General features: G+C 37.9%; 1 protein-coding gene across 4 annotated transcripts in view; it reads left to right on the top strand.

The window, feature by feature from the left end:
* The window catches only part of ZNF782 (zinc finger protein 782), a 37,728-nt gene extending 17,780 nt beyond the window's left edge, over positions 1-19,948 (top strand). For 3 of the 4 annotated variants that reach the window (XM_063110701.1, XM_063110700.1, XM_063110702.1), the window contains 2 exons: positions 13,226-13,327; positions 16,906-19,948. In XM_063110701.1, coding sequence (XP_062966771.1) covers positions 13,226-13,327; positions 16,906-18,758 — 1,955 coding nt within the window. In that variant the 3' untranslated portion in view covers positions 18,759-19,948. Of the gene's footprint in view, positions 1-13,105; positions 13,328-16,905 lie in introns of all 4 variants that reach the window. The other variant, XM_063110703.1, reaches the window with a different exon arrangement.
* Positions 19,949-20,859: the final 911 nt, after the last annotated feature.

Genomic DNA, 20,859 nt, shown 5'->3' with positions numbered 1-20,859 from the left:
ATGGTTTGCACATTTTTATACCAGTCTATAAATTTTCATCCTCTTGATAGGGTCTTTTGAAGAGCACAAGTGTTTAATTTTGATGGAGTTCAGTTTATCTTTTTTTTTTTTTTTTTTTTTTTTTTTTTGGTCATGTTTAAGAACTCTTCACCGAGTCCTTGATCCAAAGATCTTCTCCTACACTTTTCACATTTTATATTTACATCTATGGTGTATATTGACTTAATTTTTGTGTAGGTTGTGAAGTTGAAATTGAGTGGGGGTTTTCTTTGCCTGTGGATATTCATTTGCTCCATCCAGCACCTTTATCCTTCATCGAATTGTTTTTTCAACTTTGTCAGAAAGCAGTTTGGCTGTACTGTGTGGGTTTGTTTCTGGGTTCTCTAAATCAGGTAGAGTGTTGCTTTGCACATTGCACTTCGTCAGTATTGTTTTAGCTATTGTAGTTATTTTGCCTTTGCATATAAATATTGGAATAATCTTATCATTATGTTAAAAAAAATCTTGCTGAGTGTTTTAATAGGAATTAAGTTAATAAATTATGAATTTTGTAAGAGTTAATAACTTTACTATGTTGAATCTTACAATTCATAAACACGGTACATGAGGGGTCTTCAAAAGTTCATGGACAGATTCATATTCAGAGTTCATTATTATGACTTACTGAGCCCCTCTTTGGAATCCTTTCTGCCTTCAAGGCCCTGGCATTCTGGGCCTTTGATGGGAGTGACAGCCTTGAAGATCTCTGAAGTGCCTTTGGGGTCATTCTCCCATTGTCTTAGTGAACAGCATCTGGCTTCCTTTTATCCATACTGTTCTCTTTATCAAAAGGTCACTTGGCCACATCCTTGGTTTTCTCCTCTGAACATGTTTTTTTATTCTGTACACAGCCAGCCTGAGTGTTTTCCAGTTTTCTATATTTTGCTTCTCTTTTGATTATAAAGTTCATCTTTAAATTTATTACCTCCTTACATTTTAACATATGCAGTTAAGAGACGCCACACTGCCCCTTCTGTCTTTCACTTAGATTATTTCTTCAGCTGGATATTCTAGTTCATCACTCTTAAATCCCACCTTCCATAAAGGCCTCAGGAATGGACACAGTTCAGCCAAGTTCTTTGCCACTTCGTAACAAGGATGACCTTTCCTCCAGTTTCCAATACCTTGTTCCTCATTTCTGCCTGAAACATCATCTGCATTGCCTCTGCCATCCATATTTCTACCAACATTCTGACTATGACCACTTAAGTAGTCACTAAGAAGTTCCAGACTTTCCCTACAGCTCTGCTCTTCTGAACCCTCACCAGAATTGCCCTTAATGCTTCATTCATGGCAACACAGGCTTTTTCCAGCATGTACTTCAAAACTGTCCCAGCCTCTGCCCATTACCCAGTTCCAAAGCTGCTTCCACATTTTCAGGTGTTTGTTATGGTAACACCCCACTCCTCTGGAATCAATTTGTTTCCCTGTTTTGTGCTTCCATGACAAAATACTGCAGACTGGGTGATTTATAATGAACAGAAACTTTTTCATTCACAGTTCTAGAGGCTAGGAAGTCTGATATCAAGGTGCTGGCATCTAGCAAGGGCCTTCCTGCTGCATCATCACATGGCAGAAGGCAGAAGGACAAAAAGGGCAAGAGAGAGAAGGGGACCAAACTCATTCTTTTATAATGGCATTAATCCTCCCATGAGGGCTCTGCCTAATCATCTCTTAAAGGTTCTACCTCTTAATACCATTACAGTGACAATTTAATTTCACAGAAGTTTTGGAAGGAATAAATATTCAAACATCAGTAGAGGCCAAACAGAGGGAGAACCAGGACTCCCAACCTCACCCAACAGTAAGAAGCAGTGTCTCCCTCTACAGATGCCTTGGCTCACAGGAAGCCTACTAAATCAGGAGATAAAGAAAATCCAGACTCTCATAATGTAATACCTAGCATGTCCAGGATCCAGTTGAAAATAACAGTAAGAGTAATGATGTGTTGGGTGGTTAAATCATATGGATAAGTGAAATGAATGACAGCAGGGCCACAAGGGATAGCAAGGGTTACAGGAAATACTGTGTAATAAGGTGGTATAGTTATAGTGGTATTGTGAAATGACACAGATTACATAAAAATGTATGTTGTAAACACTAGGGCAATCATTATAATGATTTTAGAGGAAGTATAAATGATATACCAGGAGAAGAGATAAAATGGACTGATATAAAATGCTGTTTAAAATAAGAGTGCATTCATGAATATTCAAAATAAATAAATAACAATACAAAAAAATTTTTAAAGGGAGTGGGGGGGGGAACCAAAGAACAAATGCACAAATAGAAAAGTTTTTTAAGAATCCACCTATAACAATAATCACCTTAAGTGTAAACAGTCTAAAAATAAGAGCTATTATACAGGGGTTGTCAGATTGGATAAAAAATTTTATATGTTATCTGTGATCTCATTGATAACCATAAATAAAATATCCATAGAATATACATGAAAGGAAATGAGAAGAGAATCAAAATGTGTCACTACAAAAGAAAAAATCAATTATATACAAAAGAAGACAGTAATGGAGGAAATTAGGACAAAGACTCTATAAGACATACACACGACCAGTAGCAAAATGGCTGAAGTTAAGTTCTTCCCTATCAGTAATTAATGTGAATGGATTAAACTCCCCAACCAAAAGGCATAGATTGGCAGAATGAATTTTAAAACCGCAAACCAATTGTATGCTGTCTGTGGAGACTTAATTTAGATCTAAAGACATAAATAGGTTGAAAGTGAAGGGGTAGAACAGGATATTCCATGCAAATAGTAATCAGAAGAAAGTAGGGATAGCTATCATATATCAGAGAACATAGACTTTAAGTCAAAAACTGTTACAAGAGACAAAAAAGGACATTATATATTGATAAAGGTGTCAGTTTACCAAGAGGACATAACAGTTGTAAGCACATATGAACCAAACATCAGAGCCCCAAAATATATGAATGAAACAGTAACCAAATTGAAGGGAGAAATAGACAGTTCTACAATAATAGTTGGACATTTTAATACCTCATTTTCAATAATGGATAGAACAGACAGAATATCAGTAGGGAAATAGAGGACTTGAACAACACTGTTAGCCAATTGAACCTAACACAAATACAGAAGACTGCACCCAACCTTAGCAGAATGCATTCTTTTCAAGTCATATGGATCATTCTGTGTTAGGCCACAAAACAAGTCTTAATAAATTCTAAGACTGAAATCATAGAGTATCTTGTCCAATCACAATTAATGAAACTATAAATGAATATCAGGAAAACTAGAAATTCACAAATATGTGGACAACAAACACACTCTTAAACAGCCGATGGGTCAAAGAAGAAATCACAAGGGGAGTTAGGAAATACCTTGAGAGAAATAGAAGTGAAAATGCAATATACCAATACTTATGATGCAGTGAAAGCAGTGCTAAGATGGAAATTTATAGCTATAAATGCATGATTAAAGAATAAGGATTTTAAATCAATAACCTAACTTTATATCTTAAGGAACTAGAGTAAGTAGAGCAAGCTAAACTTAAAGCTGGCAGAAGAAAGGAAATTACAGACATTAGAGAAGAGATAAATAAAGAATAGAAAATCATCAAAACCAATAGTTGGTTCTTTAAAAAGATCAACAAAATTGGCAAACCATAGTTTCTAGTACATTTCTCCAGTAAAAGAAACCAAGGTTTCTTGGAGAAATGGCTGATTCTAGGGCTGGGGCTGGGAATGTACAAGATGAGCATGTAGCATCTTGTGGAGCCAGAAACTGCAGAAGTGCTCAAAAAACAAAACAATGGAGGTGTGCCCAGGAACAGTGGAGCAACTGAAAATGCTTCTGATAGCCAAAGTTGCAACAATTTGAGGAATAAAATAAATGACACTATTGGTTTATAACTCAAAGTTGAAAATACCCATACTGATATAAGTAAGTGATTGAATAAATAAATATATGGGAGACAACAGAAAAATTTCCCAGACAGAAGAATTCCTAATAATTTATGTAGTTACTCCCTCCTCAAGAAAGTAGAGCGTAATTCTGCACTGCTTTAGTGGGCTGTGCTTGTGACTTCCTTCTAAGATGTACAGTACACATAGGGGAAAAAACGAGTAACTTTACAGTGTAAAGTTTAAGTTACCTGGCTGAGGTAGTGTATACCAGGTAATTAAGTTGTGAAGGTTAATTCTAGGTGTCAACTTGATTGGATTAAGGAATGCCAAGAAACCTCATAAAGCTGTCTTTCCATGTGTGTCCATGAGGGTGTTTCCAGAAAAGATTAGCATGAGAGCTTGAGAGGACTGGGTGGGAAAGATCTGCCTTCAATATGGGTAGGAGCTATCCAGTTCACTCCTACCAAAAGATATGGAGGAAAAAGGCAAGTCACTCTCTATCTGCTGGAGCTGTGATACACTCTTCTCTCCTGTCTGTGGACATCAGAGCTCAAGACTCTTCAGCTTTTGGGTTCCAGGACTTATACCAAGGACACCATTGGCTTCCCTGGTTTTGAGGCCTTCGGGTTTGGACTGAGCCCATTACCAGCATCCAGTTTACAGACAACCTATCCTGGGGCTTCTCTTCGCAATCACGTGAGCTAATTCCCCTACTAAATCCCTTCTCATATGTTTATAACATATCCTATTGATTCTGTCTCTCTGGAGAACCCAGACTAATACTTTAATGTCATCAGAGATAGGTCTGTTGATAGCATGTACCCATGATGGGATGCGATACCCATGATGGGCAGATACTTTACCTCCGTGGGCTTTCTTCCAAATATATGTAACCCCAGTTCAGCTGTGAGAAAAACATCAGGCAACCCCAAACTGAAGACATCTACAGTGTCCTTTAAGACTATCAAAAGCAAGACACAGTCTAGGGAGCCTAAGGAGATATGACAACTAATGTAGAATCCGGAATGGAGTCATGGAACAGTACAAGATGTTAGGTAAAAAAAAAAATTTAAATCAGGAGATCTGAATAAAGTATTGGTTTTATTTAATAATGTATCAATATTGTATTTTTAGTTGTGAGAAATCTGTAGTAATATAAAATGTTAACTGGGGGGAATTGGGTGCAGGGTATACGAGAATTCTCATTTCTGTGGAACTTTTCTGTGAATCTAAAGCTATTCTAAAGGAAAACTTTAAAGCAAAATCAATGCATGTGCACAGCAACCGAATGGCGAGAGCATAGGAAACAATCACTGAACTTTATGATAGAATGATAGAAATGATAGGAAAAAAGTAGATTAAAAAACAACATCAAAAAAAGAAAAAAAAAAAGAGACTGAATAATAACGAACAGAGCCTCAAGAGACTGTGGAACTACAGTAGCGTCTCCGACAATTGTGTTATTGGTAATAGCTGAAAATTCCCCAAGTTTGGCAAAGGACATAAGTCTACAGATTCAGGAAGCTGAGCAAACTCCATACAGGATAAAACCAAAGGAATCCATGCCAAGAAGCATAATTATTGAACCTCTGACAACCAAAGAAAAGAAAAAATTTTAAGAGCAACAACAGGAAAACAGTATCTTACTCGTAGGGGAAAAAAACTATTTGAATGACAGCAGGCTTCTCATCAGAAACCACGGAGGGCACAATATTTTTCAAGTGCTGAAAGAAAAGAATTGTCCACACAACTCTATATCCAGGGAAAGGGAAATGAAGATGTTCTCAGATAAAAGAAAACGAAGAATTTATTGCCAGCATACCTACCCTAAAAGAATGGCTAAAGGGGGTTCTTGGAACAGAAAGGAGAGGATGAAAGGGATCTTAGTGTAAGGAGATGAGCTGAGGAAGGAGACGCCAGCTGGTCAAAGGGTGGAAAAAAGATTTTAGCAGCAAGCAGCAAGCAGACCTGCTGGCCTGAGCCGAAATAGCATCAACGCCAAAAGGCAGCTGGGTGTCTTCTTTTTTTTTTTTTTTTCTTCTTCTTCTTTAAAGATGACTGGTAACGGGACCTTAACCCTTGACTTGGCGTTGTCAGCACCACGCTCTCCCAAGTGGGCCACGGCAGGCCCTTGGGTGTCTTCTTTTACAGAGTTAAGATTAACATCTGGCCTGACTGAGGGAAACAGTCACAGTGTTCCACTCTGGGTACAGCTTGCTCATGGTAACAGAGACTTAGAGAAATGAAACTGAAGGACGGGACTTTCTAAAAGTCAGGCTCTCAGTTCCAGGAACTGAACACTTAGAGCACCAGGAAAGAAGAAAGAAAAATGAAAAGAGCAAAACGTGGGTAAATACGACAGACAGGCCTTCTCTCTTGAGTTTTCCTTTGATGGTGAAAAGAGAAAATATAGCGTTTCCTGATGTGGTTCTGAGTGTATAGAGAGGAGATATTTAAGATTATCATACTATAAACAAGGAGCAGTAAAGGAATTTAAAGTGTCCTGTATTAGTCTGTTTCTTTTGCTTATAACAAAATACCTGGAACTGGGTAATTTATAAAGAGACTATTTATTGCTTACAGTTTCAGAAGCTGGGAAATTCAGAGTCCAGGAAACACATCTGCTGGGGGTCTCCTTTCATGGTGGCTTTAGAGCAGTGCAGGAGTCTCACGTGGCAGACAGTGTCAGAGCAGAGAGAACACTTTCATGTGCTCTCAGAACCACGCCCTCGACCACCGTTACTAATCCATTCTACAGCAGGGTCCTACAATCCAATCACCTCTTCAAGGCCCCACCTTTCAATGACCATAACAGGATTTCCCACCCTCAACAGTAACAGTGGAAATTCAGCTTTTAATATATGAACTTTGAGGACACAATTCAGTCAATCCACAGCAGGTCCCTTTATCTTTACACTTCACCTGAGCTTGTACAATGGTGACACCAGTGGACTGTGATAAGTAATACATGTATAATTTAATATGTAGAATGAGTAACCACTAAAAAAACTATGTAAGCGATACACTCAGGAACACTATTTATACAGACAAATAATGTGGAATTCTAAAAGAGCATTCAAGAGGCCCACAGAAAGGTGGGAAAAAACAAATGAAAAACAGAGGGAACAAAATAAAATAAAATGGCAGACTTAAGCCCTAGCTTATCAATAATGTTACAGTAATAATTTTAATGTACCAATTAAAAGACAGAGATTGACAGTTTAAAAAAAATGATCCAACTACATCTGTCTACAAGAAATTTGCTTCAAAAATAAGTAGATTGAAAATAGAAGTGTTGATGAAGATACACCACAGATACATTAATCTTAAGAAAGCAGGATTGGCTATACTAACATCAGGAAATGTAGACTTCAGAGCAAAAAAAACTACCAGTGACAGAGCAACTTTACATAGTGACAGAAGGGTCAGTCTGCCCAGGAGACATAGTAATTCTAAATCCTAAATGCTGCAGCATTCCAGTGGTTACATCTTACGTAACTATAGTACAAATCGTGTAATCAATGCCAGAAACTTGACGTTGAAACAGTGTGTATAGTGCTATATCATTTACCACCTGTATAGATTTATGTAACCACTATCACAAGTCAAGGTAACAGAACTGTTAATTACCGCAGAGATCTTCAGCCTATGCCTTTACAGTTAGTCACCCCAGCTCCCCTAAATACCCCCTAATCCCTAGCAGCCACTAATTTGGTAAGCCATTGTTTCTTCTAATACTTTCCAGGCCCTCCCCTTCGCCTCTTTCTGGAAGAACCTTGATGCAAATATTAGCTATTATGTTATAGTCTCACGGGTCCCTGTGGCTTTACTCTGTTTTGTCTGTGGTTCAGGTTGGGTCTGTAGTGGATTAAATCATGTCCCCCCAAAACTCATTGAAGCTTGAGTTGTGTCCCCCAAGTTTTATGTATTGGGAACTTAGCCCCCACTGTGATTGTTAAGAGGGTGGAAAATCCTATTATGGTATTGAAAGGTGGAGCCTTGAAGAGGTGTTTGGATTGTAGGATCGTGCAATAGTGAATGGATTAAAAATGGTGGTCAGGGGCGTGGGTCGGGGGGCTTTAAATGAAGAAGAGAGCCTGTCTGTCTGTCTCTCTCCCTGCTCTCTCTGCTCCACCATCTTGCAATGTGAGACCCCTGGGTCACTGTCACCACCACAAGATGTGTTCCTTGAACTTTGGACTTCCCAGCCTCAGAGACTGTGAGCAATAAATTTCATTTTCTTAAAAATTACCCAGTTCCAGGTATTTCTGTTACAGCAACACAAAGTGGACTAACACAGGTAGTTTCTACTGTTCTTTCTCAGCGTTCATGGATTCCTTCCTCTGTTCTCTATTCTGCTGTTGAACCCAGCCAGTGAGATTTTAGTTATTTTTTAACTCCCAGATATCCATTTTATATATATATATCTATCTTCTTATTTATTTCTGTTAGTTATATCTTCTCTTTCTCTGCTGAGACTTCTATTTTTCGTTTCAGTCATGTTCATTATTGCTTTTGTAGGCGTTTATAGGACGCTCTGACGGTCTTAACATCCGTGTCATCTTGGTGTTGGCATGTGTTGATTGTCTTTGCTCACTCGAGATCAAACTGTCTTAGTTCTTGAACCCGTACATTTTGGATATTATAAGATCTCGGTCTTATTTAAATCTTCTGATGTAGCAGATCTTCTCTGACGCCAGTGCAGCAGGGGAAGAGGGGTACTGCCTGCTTTCCACAAGATGGGCTGGAAGTCCAGGTTCCCAGCTCAAACTCTATTTACACCTGGAGGGAGCAGGTGGTCGTTAGTGCTGGGTGGTAATGGCAGTTCAGTCTCCCCAGTGAGTCTTTGCTGATACCACCCTGCATGATAGGGGTCGAGATGCCTTGTCACTGATCCCCATGTGACTTAATAACACTGTGAGGGCAGAGGGCATTGTTAGTGCCTGGCAGGGAGAAATGTCCTGGCCCCCACTCAGCCAGCCCTGTCTGACACCAGCCTGGTGGAGGAGTTAGGGCACCTTCTCACAGCCTGGGGAGGACAGAAGTCCGGGTTCCACACGTAGCCTTTCACAGCAGGGGTGGCATGAAGATGCGTTTTTTATGTGGTGTTTGGCTGGAATAAGAACAGTTATTGTCTAAAAGTTTTCGGTCTTGCTAGGCTGCTTCCTTCCTGGACCTCTGGCTAGAGAGAGCAAGCTTTTGGAGTTTTTTTTCCTTTGTGCACACATTAGTGTTGTTCATCGCCAGCGTCTCTAGCTTCCAGTTTGAGATATATCAGGCCAGAGAGAAAATGCTGCAGGGGACTCACCAGAATCTTTCCTGGGGTTCTGAGGTCCGTAGCCAGTCCGCTGTCTTCTCCTCACCATTCGGTGTCTTATGTTTCTTTTCTAGATAATGTCCAGAGTTTTAAGCTTTACTTACCGTGAAAAATAGAGAGAAGTACTTCTACTCAATATCTTCAATAGAAAGTGGTTTTTTAATTTTCAAATATTTGGCTTTTAAAAAAAAGTCTTAATGTTATTGATTTCTAATTTAATTCCTATTCGGAGAACAAAGTTTTAATTTTTTTAAGTTTATTTACACTCATTTCAGGACCCAACCTATGATTTATCCTGATTAAATGTTTCATATGTATTTGAAGATAATGTTTTCTTTTTCGGTCGGTTCTACAGATGGGAGTTGATTCATGTTGGGTGATAGTATTGCTCAAGTCTTCCATTTTCTCTCTTATGTATCTAGTTGTTCTATCGATTACTGAGAAAGGAGTGTTACTGTCCACCTGTAATTGTGGATTTGGTTATTCTTTCAGTTTCTGTAGGATTTGCTCCATGTTTCTTGGAGTAGAAAATGTAAATCTCAAATATCTTGAGATGGAAAAACACTGAGGGTGGTTATGTCCTCTCGATGAATTATTTCCTTTATCATTATTCAGTATTTCTCTTTATCCCAGACAACATTTTACCTGATATTAAATTCTTGAATTTTACTTTGATATTAATATAGCCACTCAGACATTTTTTTTAGTATGTTTGCGTGATATCTTTTTTATTCCTTTTACTTATAACTTATCTGCGTCCTCATAGTTAAAGTGGATTTCTTATAGACATCATGTAGTTGGTGCTATATGATGCTGAATATTTTCTCCCCCCAAAACTTGTATGTTGGAATTTTGACTCCCAAGGCGATGGAGTTAGGAGGTGGGCCCTCTGGGAGGTGATTAGATCCTGAGGGCAGAGCCCTGTGTATTCAATTGGTGCCCATATAAACGACTCCTGAGAGAGATCCCTCCACCTTCCACTGTGTGAGGACACAGTGAGAATTTGTCCATCTGCCACCTGGAAGAGGTCCTCACCAGAACCTGACCATGCTGGCATCCTGCTCTTAGACTTCCCAGATGTGGAACTGTGAGAAATAAGCATTTGTGTTTATAAGCCACCGAATTTATGATATTTTGTTATAACAATCCAGACTAAGAGAGAAAACAGGCTAAAACAGGTCTTGCTTTTGTATTCATCCTGTCAGCCTCTGCCTTTTAATTGCAGTGATTAGGCCATTTATGTTTACTGATATTATTGATAAGGATATGTTTAAATATGTTACGTGGCTATTTGCTAACAGTTTTTCACATCTGTTATTTTTTTCCTTTTTTTTCACTTTTCCTGCCTTTGGATTGGGTGTTTTTAATGATTCCATTTTATCTATGGTATGATCTATTAGCTATGCCTCTTTTGTACATGTATGTGTTGCTGTAGCATTTACAATATACATCATTAACTTGTCACAGTCTACGTTCAAATAATTTGTTCATGTATATTATAAGAATCTTATAATAATTTTCCACATTTTATCTTTCATTTTTTGTGCTGTTGTTGTCATGTATTTTACTTACATATATATTATAAACCCCACAATACATTGTTGTTGTTTTAAAAGATAATTTGCCATTTAAAGAAAAGAGTTCTAAAATGGAGAAAAGTGTATTTTATTTTTATTCTACTTATTTTATTCTTTCCTCTACTTTGTGGTGTTCTTTTTCTCTGTAAATTTATTTGTGTAAATCCAAATTTCCACTGCTTTTTTTTTTTTTTTTTTTTCCTGTATGGAAAATTTCTTTTAACTTCTCTTGTAACACATATCAGTTGGTGATAAATTCTTTCAGCTTTTGTTTTCCGAAACATCTTATATTTGCTAAGTATAGAATTCTAGGTTGATTTTTTTTTTTTTTTCCAGTACTTTAAAAGTGTCACTTTCTGGTCTTTGGCTTGCACAGTTTCTGCTGAGAACTCAGCTTAAATCCTTATCTTTGTTCCTCTTTACAGATTATGTGTCTTTCTGTGTATGATTTTCCCTTTATCACTGTTTTTCAGCAATTTCATTCTAATGGACCGTGCTGTGGTTTTTTTTATGTTTCTTCTTGTCGTCTGGGATCTGAGGATTTATATACCTAATCAAAATTGGAACATTTCGGCCACTGTTTTTAAAAAATTTTTCTCTCCCCTTCTTTCTTCTGGAATGATGATTATACATGTTTTAGACTATTCGACATAACTCCTTTTTTTTTTCCAGTGAGTGCACCGGCCATTCCCATATAGGATCCGAACCCGCGGCGGGAGCGTCACCACACTCCCAGCGCTGCACTCTCCCAAGTGCGCCACGGGCTCGGCCCGACATAACTCCTTTTCTTATTTTCCTGTCTATATTCACTATGAATTTCTTCTTTCATAGTTTTCATTGCTATGTCTTAACACCATTCATCTGTCTTATGCTGTTTATCTGTGTGTTGTCTGTACTGGCATTAATCCTAAATCCAGTGTTTTCTTGTTTGGTTGGTTTATTTTTTCATTTTAGGTATTATATTTTTCATATCTAGAATTTCATTTTGGAACTTATTTTGATAACTTCCCTTTTTTCTTCTCAACATGTTCATGTTTTTTTTCTCTTCTTCAGCATGTGGAGTATAACTTCTGTTTTAATGTCCTTAATTGGTAATTTTATCACATGTGTCATTTCTTATTCTGTTGCTACTGATTGAGTTTTCTTCTTGGTAAGAGTCATATATCAGGTGGGCAGAGAGTGGTGACGATAACACCAGTGTCAAAGGTTCGATCCCTGTATCAGCCAGCTGCCAAGAACAAAAAAAGAGTCATGTGTCCCTGCTTCTGTTCATACCTAGTAATTTCTTTTGGTTGCTGGATATTGTGACTTTTACACTGTTAGGTGCTAGACTTCGTTGTATTTTTTTTCAATATTTTTTGGCCTTTTCTGGGATATAGTTACATTACTTGGAATTAATTTAATTTGTTCAAGGTTTGGGGGTATTTTTGGCAGCTGGCTGGAAACAGTGGTCAAACCCTGGGTTTTCGTGTTATCAACACCATGCTCTAACCAGCTGAGCTAACCAGCCAGCCTCAAGGTTTATTTTAAGATTTGTTACATGGGATTCAAAGCTCACTTTAGTCTAAAACTGATTTGGCCCCTCTAGTAAAGCAATACCCTTCTGGTTATTCTGCTTAATATGTCGTGAATTAGGAGGTTTTCCTACCCTGTCTGGTGGTAACATAAACTTTTTACCTCTGTGTATGCTTTTGGTGATTTTTCAGCCTATTTTTTTTCATTGGTCTTTCCTCAGCCTCAAGTGGTTTTCTTATGTGCTTACACAATCAGTACTCAGGAGACTCTTCTACAGATTTCCAAGATTCTGTGCCAGCACAGCTCCTTCTTTGCTGGTATTTTAACCCACAGCTATGGCACCCGTGGCTTCCTTAAACACCCGGTTCTGTTTCCTCCACTGACCAAATCCACCAGCCTCTGTTTTGGTGGTCTCTCTTTCTGCCATGGATGGGAAATTCTGTTAGTGGCAACCTTTGGTAATCACGGGGCTCACCTCACTTGTTTCTAGCCTCAAAGGCCCTGTCTGCACTGCCTTTTGTCTCGAGTATAAACGCCACTGCATGTATTTTGTGTGTTTTTAGGTGTCTGATATGGAGAGGTGAGTCAGTGCCTTTTACTCTGCATGGCCAGACATGGATGTCCTCATGGAGTATCTTATTTGAAACCCAAGTCACTGACCGTTTTACAGTTTAATGTTATATCGTCTTGCAGTTCAGGGATTTAAGGAGAGTAATCATCTAGGAGCATAAGAAAATGTTTTTTGGGAGAGAAAAAAATGTTTTTTTGTTGTCAGTTCCCCAGAAAAAGATACAGTGAGCACCGTCAGTGTGCTGCTTGCGAAGCTGTGCCTTCCACTCAGGAACAGCAGAACCTCTGCAGCTAACTCAAGTTCTGAACGATCTCCCATGTACAGGAAACTGCTTTGCAAAACCAGAACTGATCTTCACACTGGAACAAGGAGGAGATCCATGGTTATTAGAGAAAGAGAAAGAATTTCTAAACACGAGCTCCTTTGGTGAGTTGTTGAACACTGGCAGAAGGTTCACTGATTGGCTAGGAGGATTCACACAACTCAGCGTATAGTCACATTTATGGCTAAAATTTATAGAGTGAAAGGATACAAAGCAAAACGAGCAAAGAAAAAAAGGTGCATGGGGCAAAGTTCCGAGGAAGCCGGGCACAAGCTTCCAAGAGTTGATACAGGACACACCTCATGCCCCAGAATGAATCGTGGCCGCACATGTGAAATGTTGTCTACCCAGAAAGTGCCAAGGGTTTTTACTGGCTGCTCGCATAGGCACCTTCTGTCTAACATATACCAAAATTCCCAACTTTCAAATGGAAGGTAAGGGTTTAGCATAAGTCATATTGTTTGTACAAACAGTTTTGGCACAGTGAGCCCCTCTTAGCAGTTGCAGGAGTCGGGAAACCTCCTGAAATCTAAGTTCCCAAATGCCAGCAGGAGCTAACCTTGAAAGCAGGCCTTTCTGTGCATACCCAAGGCATAATATAGGCATAATATATTTGCCATATCAACCAGTGCAAGTGGATTAAGTTCACATCTTAAGAGAAAATGCTATCAGATTGTATCAGAGATTGAAAATAATTTGGTAAGTTCAAAATAGGGTTATGAGTTGTTAAGGCAATAAACATAAAAATAATTGTGTTTCCTTATCTAATTCAGATCAATTCAGGTCAAAAAACAGATGAGAAGAGGGGCATTTTAATAACGCTAAAAATAAATTTAAAAGGATCATAAATGTTTTTAATATTTTTGCCCCAAATAAATATCATAAAAATCTGCAACAGTTGTAAGGAGAAGTAGGAACATTTTAGATGTTGTGGACTTTAATGTTTCTCTCTGATTTCATACCAGATCAACAACTGAGACTCAAGAATAGTGCTCAGCAAACTACAGCCTGGTAGGTCAAATCCTACCAGCTGCCTGTGTTGGTAAAGTAAGAGTTACCAGAACATATCCATATCCGTTCACTTGTAGGTTCATGCTACAAGGCATAGTTTAGTAGTTGCAACAGAGACCATATGACCAGCACAGCCTAAAACATCGACTCTCTGGCTTTTTACAGAAAAAGTTAACCCCTGTTCTAGAAGTTATAAGTAGCATCTTTTATAAAGTGAATCTAACGATCTTTAAAAACTACTCTGTAAACAACAAATAAACCTTCTTTTAAATGACCTTGGAACATCAACATAATGTAAAAGTATTTTAGGCAAACAACAGTAAATTCTACAAAAGGAGACATTTTTGTTCAATAAAACTCAATAAAACTATAAATTGCAAACAGTATGAAAAAAATTTAAATTCCTGTATTTTGAAATCAATAACAAATATTTGTCTTTGAAAACATATTTGATCAAAGAGTAAATCAAAATCAAAATTGTTCAATATTCAGAAAATTTTTAAAATGAAAAGCATGCGTATTAGAATCTGGACTTTAAAGCAGTGCTTAAAATTTTTAGTCCCATATACTTATTTTAAAAAGCAAAAAACTTTTCAAAGAAAACTAAGCAAAGCAAAAGATGTGATAACAATAAAACTATGATGGTATAACCTATAAAGCCAAAACACGGTTCTTGGAACAAAAACAATTAAATATCTAACCTCAGCTAGAAAAAGGAAAGAAAGCACTATTACTCATTTTAAATTTCAGCTCAGATTGCTACATTCATAGTATAATATAATCTTAGAATACTTTAGCCTGTACTTTCTCTCTTCCTTTTGTAAACTCTTAACCCACTTGATTGGATGTGTCAAAAGGAAATGAAACTCTGTGTCAGAGAGCGTGCAGTTATTGAATGAGCTGTTTTCTCCATCTGGACTATAATCTACCGAAAAAGAATGGTATTTCTTTCACTCTTTCATACTCTGGTATGTGACGTATTTTTTAAAAATATGTGGATTAGCTCCAAAGCCAGTTGGGAGAGGTATTTAATATTGATTCATTCAGGAAACACTGTCCCTAAGTGCAGATGCCCGAAGTACAACCAAGAAAGAGAAAACACCCATTTAACTATGTACTTGTCATTGATTTTAAGATGCCTCCTGATTTCAGTGATGGTAATTTGCTTAAAAAATCATGAGTCTCTGATATGTGAGTACTTTTTATGTGACCCTTGTTAAAATGAATAATACAGGCAGTAAGTATTTTCAAATTTTAAGTAAATGTTGCTTAAATTTGTGGAAAGATTTCGAAGAAGACTTTTTGGTTTGGGAAATAGCTTTACCCTGCCTGAAGAGCATCTAGAGTCTACACAGTTCTAAGATAGGAATGCAGGATGATTTAGGGAAAGAATGTGTGTATAAGATTATTGCAGCAAATAAACCATTTTGTTCATTTAGGGGACTGATTCCTGTCATGACTAGAGCAGAAAATACTGTGAACCCAGGGGAGTAGAAGCTGGAACACATAATGATCATGCAGTTAGTGTAAAACTGTCTTTTCCTGAATTATGTCTCTTAAATCTTTTACCTGTTGGTACTGCGGCAGTGTATTAAAGGCCTTTGTATATTTTTTAGCACAGGCCTGATATTTTTTCATAGAATGTGGATAGCGCAGGGCAATAGCAGTCACATATACACAAGAAATTTATGATAAATAAGTATTAAGGATGCTGGTAAAGTTTCTAGGGCCAGGTCGAAACACATGATCCTTAAGGTTCTTGGAGTCTATAAAAACTAGATATGTTAAAAAGTAGGTGGAAAGCAGAACTAATAAGAATTGGACAGGGGCAAGACCAGACTTTGGAAAACGAGTGAGCAAGATCACAGGAGGAAAGTTAGGGTTTGATGATCTAGAGAGATTCACTGTTGGACAGCCTTGACAAAAATAACCAGGGCACCAGAGCCAGGGTACAGCAGTGAACCTAGTGTAGGTGGGAAATGACTTTAACTCCCTTTAGTTTTATACTTCCACATCCATGTTCCTGTGATAATGCCACAGAGAGATTTAAGCATGGCCTGCAGGGCTATTCCTTTCTACATGAGGAAAAACATTGGTGCCATTATAAATTTATTTGGTGTTGATGTGTAGAATGGAAAAAATTGAGCACCAGCTGGAATCATGTAGGCTAATGACTCCTACCATTGTAATCTGTATTTGACTAAGAGTCTAGACTCTAGTGTTACTCTTTAATGCAAACCCTGTCTCAGGTAAATCCACTGAGATCCCTTCTCCATTGATTTTGTTGTTGTTGTTATTTACTTAGTGCAGATAATCTTTGCTGAATGTATCCCATCCTCTAACTTCCCTGTTTCTGGGATCTAACTCTCTTAAATATACTCCATTTCAGTTGTTACTTTTCTTTATATCTTCTTCTTTACTCAGTTTTTTAAATTATAAGATGCCAGATACACATGTGTATTCATTTCTAGTTTCCTCTCTTTCTACTATAAAAAGGTTTTTTAAAAACAAAAAAAGGGAACACAGAAAATATACACTTGGAATTACCTTATTGTTGGGAAATGGAGCCAGAAACCAAGGAATGAAATACATAATAGGGTTGGTGTGTATAAGTCCCATTCCATAAGAAGTGTTAAGTATCATAAAGTATTCTTAATTTTTTCATTTTTAGAGGACTCTCAACCCAATGAACTCTCAGAGAAGAGCCCAGAAAACAAAGGAAAACATCTGTGGCAAGTTTTATTCACCAACAAATCATTGAGTACACAGCAAGAAATTTCAGGAAAACCATGTAGTCTGGATATAAATGTTTTTCCTGCAAGAATGATGGCCTGTAAATGTGACGCTGCAGGGCCTGCTTACCTGGTCCTCAGCCCATGGGCCCCACACTGTCAATATTCAAGAGAAAATTGTGAGCTTAACTTATACGAGAAGTGGTTCCTCAGTATTGAGCATGGCAGAACTAATACTGGAGAGAAATCTTTTGTTTTTAGTAAAAATATGAAAGTTCTTGGTCATGAGAAAGTTATTCAACATCAGACAATTCAGACTTTGGGGCAAGCTTTTGAACATAATGAAAATGGAAAAGCTTTCCTTGAAAAGGCTGCCCTCATTACATCTAAGAGTACCCACCAAGAAGAGAAATCTTATAAATTCAGTAAATTTGGGGAAAACCAATGTGATACATCAACATTTGTCACCACTGAGAGCATTCATCCAGAGGAGATGGGTCAATGTGAGTTTAATGAACATGGAAATAGTTTTAGTAGGACCACTCAAAAAACTGACACAGTAGGGAAATATTTCAGCCAAAAATCACACATTAGAGAACATCAGAGAATTTGCGTAGGTGTGAAACAATTCGAATGTGGAAAAGATTTGAGTTGTAATTCAGCCTTCCACATACATCAGAGAATTCACACAACAGATAAATCCTCTGCTAATAACACATGTACAGAGACATCCAGCTATCAGTCAACTTTTAATGCGCATCAAAGAATACACATAAGGGTGAAACCCTATGAATGTAATGCATGTGGAAAATCCTGTGCTATGAACTCACACCTGACTCAACCTCAGAAAAGTCTCACAGGGGAGAAACCCTATGAATGTCGTGAATGTGGGAAAGCTTTCAGTGAGAAGTCACGCCTAAGAAAACATCAGAGAACTCACACAGGAGAGAAACCGTATAAATGTGATGGATGTGAGAAAGCTTTCAGCGCTAAGTCAGGTCTACGGATACATCAGAGAACTCACACAGGGGAGAAGCCCTTTGAATGTAATGAATGTGGGAAATGTTTCAACTATAAGTCAATCCTCATAGTACATCAGAGAACGCACACAGGTGAGAAACCTTTTGCATGTAATGAATGTGGGAAATCTTTCAGCCACATGTCAGGCCTAAGGAATCATCGGAGAACTCACACAGGGGAAAGACCATATAAATGTGATGAATGTGGGAAAGCTTTCAAACTGAAATCAGGCCTAAGAAAACATCATAGAACACATACAGGGGAGAAGCCCTACAAATGTAATCAGTGTGGAAAAGCTTTTGGTCAGAAATCACAACTCAGAGGACATCATAGAATTCACACAGGGGAGAAACCCTATAAATGTAATCATTGTGGGGAAGCTTTTAGTCAAAAGTCAAACCTCAGAGTACACTGCAGAACACATACTGGGGAGAAACCCTATAAATGTGACGAGTGTGGAAAAACTTTCCGGCAGAAATCAAATCTCAGAGGGCATCAGAGAACTCACACAGGGGAGAAACCCTATGAATGTAATGAATGTGGAAAAGCTTTCAGTGAGAAGTCAGTCCTAAGAAAGCATCAGCGAACTCACACAGGGGAGAAACCTTATCATTGTAGTCAGTGTGGGGAAGCTTTCAGTCAGAAATCAAACCTCAGAGTACATCAGAGAACTCACACGGGGGAGAAACCTTATAAATGTGATAAGTGTGGGAAAACTTTCAGCCAGAAATCAAGCCTTAGAGAACATCTGAAAACCCACACAGGGGAGTAAGTACATGAACATAAAGAATATGGGGAAACTCTGAATCAGAAATCAAACCTCATGATACATAATGCACAGGTGAGCACGCCTATAAACACAGTGAATATCGGAATTTCCTGTGCACAATACCACCCTTCACCAAACAGCACAGAACTTACACAGGAGAGGAGTTCTTGAAGTATACTTCATCTGGGTCGTCTCTCAGCCATTGTGCAGACATTGTTGGATATCAGAGAATTCACCCAGCAAAGAAACCCTATTAAGATAATGAATATGGAAAATACTCTGTGAACTCAATCAGAAAACTCATGCTACAGAAAAGCTCTGAGAAAGTAATAAAGATGTGGAATTTTTGTGCGAGCAGTCAAAGCTCATTCATCATCAGAGGAGTCACACAGTGAGAAAACCTAGAATGTAATAAATGTGTGAAACCTTTAGCCAAAGGCCAGCTTTCTCAGTGCAGCAGAAAATACACAGAGGATGAAGACCTCATAGTATGCCAAAACACACAAGAAATAAAGGTATGAGTTTGAGAAATCCTTTTACCATAAGTCAACCCTCTCTTTGACTTAGAGAGGCAGTCCCTGTATGTCACACAGTAGCTATCGAAATGTTCACTGATAACCATTTCCTTTTCTCCCTCGTGCCACACCTAGTCTAAAATTCTCAAGCACCTTGTCATCCAAATGGGGTGATATCATTAACCTCCAGCTAATGGAATGACAAGTCTCATTAAATACATCCCTCAAATTCTCAATATTTTCTCCCGTCCATACCTCATCAGAATGGAACCAGGGTCAAAGAATGACTCTGAAATGCAGTTTTCTCCTCCATGTACACAGTTGGACTTTTTGCAGCAAGGAAATAAACTTGTTCTCTGCTGAGGTTCTACAGGTTTGGGTTCTTGATACTGACATAAACTCACTTAATAAACCCTCACTTAATAAATATGAACATGATTTCTGTGGACATCTGAACTCTGTTTGAGAAAAGTCATACAGGGGATTAACCTGTGACAATGCCCTGAATGACCATAGCTTTTATCCACAGTTCTTCCTTCTCAGGTAAATATTGGGCAAAGAAATCCAACATTTCAACACATACAGGAAATCCCTTATCAAAAAATATCTCATTAAAGATCTGATAATTGAGTTTTAAATGAATTGAATGAATCATCTCAGTTTGAATGAATCATCTAACTTTATTGTCTCTCAAAGTTTGTTACAAGGAAAAAAATCTATCAATTTGAGAAAGATGAGTAATAGCCTTTATCTAAAGATTTTATCAAATTGTTGATGTATTTCATATGTAATATCAAAACATTTAATGAAATATATTAGTTCACAGACATTCACTGGAATAGAAAGCTTTAAAAAACAAAATAAATTGCATAAGCTGAACAACAGCAGAGAGTGTATGTGCATATATTCTGAGTTGTCCACTGCTTATGTGCATGCCACTTGCCAGGTGTTTGTTTTATATGCGTATTGGAACTCAACATCGTTATAATAGAACTATGTACCCTTTGCTTAATAACTGTTCTCACAGCAACTACAATTGGCTGCATGTGTATTAATAATAAATAAACCTACAGGAAATATCTGAAAGCTCAGAGAGCTGTACTGCATTCCCTTTCTCCTGCTGCCTCCTGACATGTGCATATAGTGAAGGCCATTGTCCTAAACTGCCTCTTTTCCAAGAAGCCAAGCAATGTTTCTAATTACTGTGTATTATCTTGGGGTCACTAATACATGTAAAACACAGGCGCATGCACACACGCGTCTTCAGCATCACTTATTCTTTCCTCACAGTGTCAAGTATACTAATGGGCCCTTGGAAGGCATTCATCATTTATCATGCTGTGTATTTTATTTCTAGCATTTAATTTTATTATAATTTCCACCTCTGCCAAAATTCCCTTTCTGGTGTTATGTGTTGTCTAGCGTTTCCATTAGAGTAATTTTATAAGATGTTTGACAGTCTCTGTCTCAGTTAAGCAGCTGCTTGGATCCTTCTTTCTTTCTCCAGCCACGTAGCTCTCCAGATTTGGAGTTAGCTTTTTACTCTGACCTCAGATATCTGATGCTTTCAAGAAAAGTTGTTGAAGTCT

Source organism: Cynocephalus volans, chromosome 10 (assembly GCF_027409185.1).
Source record: "Cynocephalus volans isolate mCynVol1 chromosome 10, mCynVol1.pri, whole genome shotgun sequence".
Lineage (NCBI taxonomy): Eukaryota > Metazoa > Chordata > Mammalia > Dermoptera > Cynocephalidae > Cynocephalus > Cynocephalus volans.
This window is presented reverse-complemented; position numbering and strand designations above follow the sequence as displayed.